The sequence below is a fragment of the Pectinophora gossypiella genome, chromosome 19 (genome assembly GCF_024362695.1).
Source record: "Pectinophora gossypiella chromosome 19, ilPecGoss1.1, whole genome shotgun sequence".
In the NCBI taxonomy this organism is placed as follows: Eukaryota; Metazoa; Arthropoda; class Insecta; order Lepidoptera; family Gelechiidae; genus Pectinophora; species Pectinophora gossypiella.
In genome coordinates this window covers 13,935,076-13,942,013 of record NC_065422.1, presented here as the reverse complement: position 1 = coordinate 13,942,013, position 6,938 = coordinate 13,935,076, and the positions used below count along the sequence as shown (strand labels likewise).

General features: G+C 40.0%; 2 protein-coding genes across 4 annotated transcripts in view; one reads left to right on the top strand and one right to left on the bottom strand.

The window, feature by feature from the left end:
* Window positions 1-54: 54 nt before the first annotated feature.
* On the bottom strand, window positions 55-3,540 carry LOC126375705 (vacuolar protein sorting-associated protein 26C). Of its 2 annotated transcripts, none has more exons than XM_050022803.1 (7): window positions 3,336-3,540; window positions 3,120-3,263; window positions 1,822-2,073; window positions 1,335-1,487; window positions 897-1,007; window positions 479-604; window positions 55-174 (listed from the first exon to the last, which is right to left on the bottom strand). In XM_050022803.1, exons 1-6 carry the CDS (start codon window positions 3,390-3,392, stop codon window positions 479-481), a joined length of 843 nt encoding a protein of 280 aa, XP_049878760.1. In that variant the 5' UTR covers window positions 3,393-3,540; the 3' UTR covers window positions 55-174. The 2 variants fall into 2 exon arrangements, with proteins under 2 accessions (XP_049878760.1, XP_049878759.1); XM_050022802.1 differs by having other exon boundaries at window positions 897-993; window positions 3,336-3,539.
* A 996-nt stretch (window positions 3,541-4,536) lies between these two features.
* LOC126375656 (kinesin-like protein Klp68D) overlaps window positions 4,537-6,938 on the top strand; it is a 29,821-nt gene continuing 27,419 nt past the window's right edge. For both annotated transcript variants that reach the window (XM_050022706.1, XM_050022705.1), the window contains exon 1: window positions 4,537-4,931. In XM_050022706.1, the coding sequence (XP_049878663.1) occupies window positions 4,827-4,931 (105 nt within the window). In that variant the 5' untranslated portion in view covers window positions 4,537-4,826. The remainder of the gene's footprint in view (window positions 4,932-6,938) is intronic.

Below are 6,938 nucleotides of genomic sequence, written 5' to 3'. Positions count from 1 at the left end.
TTACAAATAAGGTGTATGTATCGAGAAAATCTGCAGCTTAAATAAAAAGCCATCCTCTTTAAATTTATATATAAATGTACATTTAAAACTATCTACTTCTTAACAGTAATATTGGAAAGTTTTCGGTTACTAAATAATCGTCTTCAAATATCACGGCGATGTTCAGCTCGAACTCTGAAAGAGATTAACGTAAGACGGTGAAACAACGAGAGGGTATATAGGTTGTTGTAATTAAATATTTTCAGCCTCAATAGTCATAGCATTCGGCTCGCGACCAGAAAGTCCGGGTTATAGGAATCACCATGTGAGGCTGTCCTTTGTTTGGTTTGCCAAATAGGATGATTCCATATTCGGAAGGCACGTTAAGCGGTTAGTCCCGACACTGTTTACGTAAGTAATCGCGAAATCGTCACATATCAGAGGCCTCCGGTCAATAATAACCCTGGCAGTAAAAGACGACAGAGCACAAGTGGATTACCTATCTTGAAGTTGTGCGTGGCGGTGGTGGGGCAAGTGAAGAGCCTCGGCAGCACCATGTGCAGCGGCAGCGGCCGCCCGCGGCGCACGTCGCCCGCGCCCACCTGGATGTTCTGGATCTCCGTCGCTGGAAACAGACGCGTACAAGTTTAACTTAAATACACCCGTGTATATCCGTAATCCCCACAAGGGTGGGCGAAGATAACTTGCAGCCACTTTTGATACGAACTCCTTGGATGTATATGACGACAGGTGATCAGCCCATCGTCTATGTAATGGTCCATCATGTTAGAAACGCCTCAAGGGAGCGCGCGTGGACAATCTGTTTAGCTCGCATTTATGCAGTAAGAAGTGTCTGACCATTTTATTGTTAAATGTGTGACGTTCAGAAGTCCCGTCCATTATGCGAGGGCACGTACCGTCCCGCGAATACCCCTCCGCTGCACCACAGGTCTCGACGCGCACCAGCTGCAGCTCGATGGACTTGATCGGCACCGAACACTCGTCCACACGGATCTGCATAACAATAACTATATCTCATATGATTTTTCTTGTTTTTACAACATCGCGTTAAAGTCACATAAAACATAAACAGCCTATATACGTCCTGGGGCGCAGGTTATAGTCCAAATTATTATTATTTTTTCAACTTTATCTAGGCAGTGTGGTCTTATGATCGGCTCTTGACTCTTATATGGACGAAATAGAGAAAAAACTTTGTCTTTTAAATTCAGTATGACTCAGTTGGACCGTCTGCAAATTGGACCAACTTGATTGGACAATCCTATATTAAAAATATTTTTTTGGGATAAGACTTCCCACAAGCAAGCGGTAGTGCTAGTGCAGAAGTTAGTTACCAGTCCAGTGATGGGTTTGTCCAGCGCGCAGACTGTGGAGTCGATTTCTGCGTAGATGTGGAAGCTGGGCATGAGTGCGCGTGCGCCGCCGCCCGGCCGCAGCGTGGCCGGCGTGATCTCGCAGCGGACCGGCTTGGCTGGCGGCGGGGCTTGCTGCCACACGCCACACTTAGTATTAATTTATGGTGGAAAACACTGAAATCTTCAGGTTAGATTAGCAAACTCCGTCTTATGTAACCTATAAAGTAACATTATATTATACATCAATGCATAAACTGTTTCGATGAACACAACTTATCTAACAATTAGTGTATAGTTTTGTTCCACCAAAGTGTATTTCCGCAATGTAACATACAATACCATGTGCAGCGGCACATTTCAATGAGCAGAACTCTTTTAGTTTATATAACCTACTAATTAATTAATTTATGGTCCTTATGTGAACTTCAAGACTGAGAATTTTGATCGAATAATAAAAAATAATTACTGGTCTATACTGCACAAAGAACTGGCAGCTGGCTACGAGGGGCTTGTTGAGGAACGATCGCTTCATGGTGGCCTTGAGCGTGTACATGACGTTGACGAAGACGCCGTGGTAGGTCTCGAGCAGCGCAGGCGCAGCTGAGGCGCCCGCGGGGCGGCGCGGCGTCAGCGGCAGCTCGAAGGGGATGGCGGTAGAGCCGCCAGGCACGCGCCCCGCCGCCGCCAGCTCGATTGCACTGCTTATTAGGTTTATTGGCTGCAATAGTACAAATAGAATATGTGGGTACCATTTAACTATTGGTCTAGATATGGACCTAGGGTATAGAGGAGATTTTCAGGGTGGGTAATGCCACAGGTTTTCACCAAAGCAACTCACAGCAACTCTGATATCAACCTAAGATAGAACATCTATGACCTATACCTACCCACCTACTACTTATCTATTTGTTGATCTATGATTATAAAATTCATATAAGCAAATTGCTAATTGTTCGGAAAGCATATTAAGCCATTGGTCTGGGCCACTGGCCCAAACTACTCCACCAACCTACAGCAGCAGTGTGGTGGAGTATGTTCCATACCCCTGAAGCTTGTGTGTGCCCAGCAGTGGGACATAAATAGGCTGTTTATGTGATGTATTGGTAACACTTTATAAATACTTGTAACTAAACTTACTGAACAACATCTAACTAAATGAAAATTACTGATTATTACATTCCTTTTATTAATTTACAAATTATTTAAGGACTGCAGTACTTGTTATTGATAAAACTAATCAAATATTGTAAAGGCATAAGGATACTGTTGTCTCTTAGGTATTATTAGATCTGATCTATTTACAAAAATAATAATAATATTGTCATAGGTAATATAACTAACAGAATTGTTTGGGTCTTCCGTCTGTTTCCTGAAGGTAGACAATATATCAGTTGGTATGAGTTTTGGTAAAGTGGTCACTATTCTTGTCACAGCTAGGGACTGAAATTTTTATTTATTATATTAACAGGGGTAGGTAATTCTGAAATTAGAAGTATATTTAGATTACACATCATTAATTTAATTAACTTTATTATGAATTTTATTTAATTTGAATATAATTTTCAAAGATAGTGTTGATATGACTTTATGTGATTGATATTTCAGAATAAGATCTTCTTCTGCTTTCAAATATTTGAACATGAACATTCCAGACAGATGTATGATGATATTAAATTAAAAAAAAAGATGTACATTAATATTGTCTTATAAGAAAGCCTAGCAAAGCTCCTGACTCACACATGCATTAGTACTAGCCGTAGTTACCCTGATATTATTGGAGAATGCGTCAAGGATGCCCTGATTCTTGGTGCTGAACTGCAGACTGACGCATCCCTCCAGCTGCAGCGCCAGGCCCTCGTGTCGCGCCTCACTGCTACTGTCCACTACTACCACCCCCGCTATAGTCTCCTGCACACAATAGCAACAACTTACTATAAAACAATGGGTTATTAGGAAAAAGGGTATTCAATCATCACTTACCCCTTCATGATAAACTTTACTAGCTCTTTTCAAGTTAATTGATAAACTTGTTGACATATTTTAGAAATACTGATTGCTTTCCTTTTTCCAACTATTATTCTAATACCCTTGGTTTCAAAAAAGTAAAAAAAATAGGACAAATTAAATGTGCAAGTCCAATAAACAACTCCCCTTGTTTTGATAAGACACTCGTTTGGTTGCTGCATAGCATAGTCTAACAGAAAGTTAATTTTACGAAATAATACTAATAAAGAAATATAATAATTAGATATAGTTTTCACACATGTTTTAGAAATACACCAATTTAATTTATCACTATTAATAAATGCAAAAAAGACAGTCCTACATGTTCTATTCTTCTATTCTACCTTTTACACATTTATTACGTTGCATTAACAAAACGCATTTTTGACAACTTATAATTTTTTTTTTTTTTTTTTGGTTTGGTTTTCCCCGAAGGGTAAGGCAAAGGGAACTATGCCCATACAGCCATGTCTGACGTATTTTTTTTCTTGATGATTAATGAAATGATGAAAGGTGATGATGATGAAACCTAAGCCCCCACCCTCGGAGTAGACTCCTACTCCGAACCCCAAACGAATTAACTCAAAAGTCCGCATAAACTTTTGAGTTATGAAGCGGCTTCCTGACACGAAGCGAAAATAGGCAGATACACTTTGTTTATTGAATACTCCAATATAATAACACTCGCGAATGTCTTCCGACTAACTTAATGCGATCATTAACCACAAAACACCACTTCGTATTAATTATTTAGATTATTCAATGAAGAAAGCAACTGTCCCGTTCCCGCCTCCCGCCAAAAAGCCTGACAACTTATAAAATGTTGCTATTTTGAGAAGGAAAAGAACCAGCTGATAGTAAAACATAGTAGTATAAATTACTTTATTACACACACAGTACAAAAACGTGTTGTTTGCACATTTTACACCTCAAAATTAAAATTATATCGATATATTATTGATGCCCGTTGCTACTGTAAATGATGTAAATATAAATATTAGTGTGGAAAATTGCAAGTAGTATATGACAACACTTATATAATGTTTTATTTTTCTATTAAATAGTTACAATAAAATGCAAGACAGAGACGTACAATATGTCATACAGTAGAGCACTCTTACTATTGTTTTCTTTGTTGTCAACAGCAATTCGGTCTGCCCCACAATCGCAGAATAGCATTTTCCGTCAGTTGAATAGAAATGTTCGATCGTAGTGGGTGTATGCGAATCCACTTTATTTAATTTACGATTTTGTATAATTTTGTTACGTTTCTAAATATTTAATCGTGTGTTATTATTTTTAGTTATGTTCATTTATTTATTGGATTAATATTTTATCGTATTGGAAGCCAGTTTATCGAGTTTAGGATCAATAAAAACAGGTGATGTCGAGTACACCCCGAATGGATCGATATCGGTGACTTTGTGTTTCGGTATTTATTTTGGCGAAGAAAAGGGGTTTGCGAAGATGGAGAAGTCTGCACGGCCGCGGACGGCGCTCAACGAGTGCGTGAAGGTGGTGGTGCGCTGCCGGCCGCTTTCCGAGAAGGAGAGGAACGAGGGCTTCGATGAGGTGAGTTGTTTGTTTGTATGGGGTGCACCGGCTGCCAGGGGTTCGGGCTACGTGCGCCGCGCCCCCTCATAATTGCACCTCTGGAAAACATTGCGGGGAATAGGTTTTGTCTTTAGAATGTATAGATATGGATAGAATCTAGACATGGATGAATGTTGAATTGAGTTAAATTGTCAAGAGCCGCAAGTGCGCTGTAAGTTATGTGCATCATGAGGACGTGAGCAGGTAACCTGGTGTCTGCCCTGTCAGCGTCAGCGTCCAGCGTGATTCACGCGCGTGGGATGCCGCTGCACGCGACTCCTTGCTAATTCACGCTCACGCCTATGCAGTACCTGTCTTGTTAGACTCGAAACAATTCCAATTGCACAATATCCCTCATTAATAGTAATGAAATAGGTATACGTACCTACTAATTCATCACTACGGTTTCCTTGTGTGGCAGGGACAATGGGGTGAAACAATCAATAGGTAGACAGGTACCTAGTATATAGGTAGGTATTTCAAATTAACTGGATTGTTTGTTGTCCTTGGACTAGTTATTGGGCCCCTGACACGGGTCAACCTTTGTTTAAATTTGATTAGTAATTTCAGCTATTATAAAAGTAATTTTGAATAAAATATAATTGCAATACCTACCCACATTTACTTATAACGAAACACAAATCGCAGACACCGGGCCCGAGGGTAGGAATTATTTTAGACGTAAGTACCTACTACGTATAAGTACTACTTATTCAAATACGGTTATTTCAACCACTTGAAAACGAGGTGGTTTTACGTTGGAGACAGCGTTTCAGACATCCATTACCCAATTGCAGCTACCTACTCGATGTGAAGTCGGCAGCGGCGAATACGCATATGTTTATCGCGATTCGCGAGTCTTCCTGCAGTGGCGCAACTTCGCGGTACTAAACACACTGAACAAACTAAAATGCTCTGGCTAGTTTAAGGCTCTACTTACACTACACGATTTCAAGGAACTTAAGTTAGTGTTAGGATGCTGCAGGTAAAACTAATAAGACTTGGGGATTAGGACCCTTGAAATCGTGTAGTGTCATCCACACTACCTATTATAGGTATAATCTTATAGGTAACCTAGTGTAGGTACCTATTATAAGTAAATGCGAATGTAAATCAGTCTCTCTGACTCTGTTTCCATTTCAAGCTTAAACGATTGAGATAAAATTGGTTAAATATGTAGATTGTTTTTATCCCGAAAATCACAACCCTGAGGAGATGTAAGGGGGAAGGAAAAAGCATGTCGCGCGCGATAACAACGTTGTGACATTGTTGCCGGAGAGCTAAAGGAAAGCTCTGTGTCAGTGGAGCCCATTAACAGATTACTTTAAAAGTTGTTTACACTCTCGGTTCTATTCACTCTTAGGTACCTACATGACTCCTCCTCAGAAGTCTCCTCGTCAAATATACTCTCTATCGATGATCAAATGATTTCAGATGTTATCTATATACCAACATTTCCATGAAGTCAATGATTCACAGTTGGATTCTGCTTTTGGTTTGCATTGTTTGTTTACAGACGCAATGCCTACGTCGATCTAATTATCGAAGATAAGGCGCGCGTGGACAATGAGATCTTTGATCGAATAATGAAATGTTTGTTTATGTTTTTATCCGAAACGGGATCTAGTTGCTAGTGCAACTGCGTGTTTCAGCAAAGATACAATTTACAACTCCTAGATAACACTTTCCTTTCTAATGTATGTAAATTGAATTGTTGTAAAATGTAAACAATAGGTAGATGGGTACACTGGGTGCTCAATTCATTTAGGCGGTTTGCAGAAACGTTAATAAGACGTAAAGATGTCAAGGACCCGCAGAGGAAAACGACAATTTGTTGAAGAGCGCAGCAGCGCAGTGGGAGTCAGTCAGGCATTAGGTAGGTACTTGGTTACACCAAACATAACACCCAGCTCAGCGGCAGTCTTCTGTAGGATCATAGAAAATTAAAAAGTAGAGTTAGTTAGGCCAAGAGCCTAAAAACCACCC

What these genes read in the sequence shown, in the direction of transcription:
- LOC126375705 (XM_050022802.1), bottom strand. Translation starts at nt 3,392, where the DNA reads ATGTCAACAAGTTTATCAATTAACTTGAAAAGAGCTAGTAAAGTTTAT. An exon ending in CATTCTCCAATAATATCAGG is followed by an intron (nt 2,074 to 3,119) that starts GTAACTACGGCT and finishes GTACTATTGCAG; the next exon opens with CCAATAAACCTAATAAGCAG. An exon ending in ACAAACCCATCACTGGACTG is followed by an intron (nt 994 to 1,334) that starts GTAACTAACTTC and finishes ATTGTTATGCAG; the next exon opens with ATCCGTGTGGACGAGTGTTC.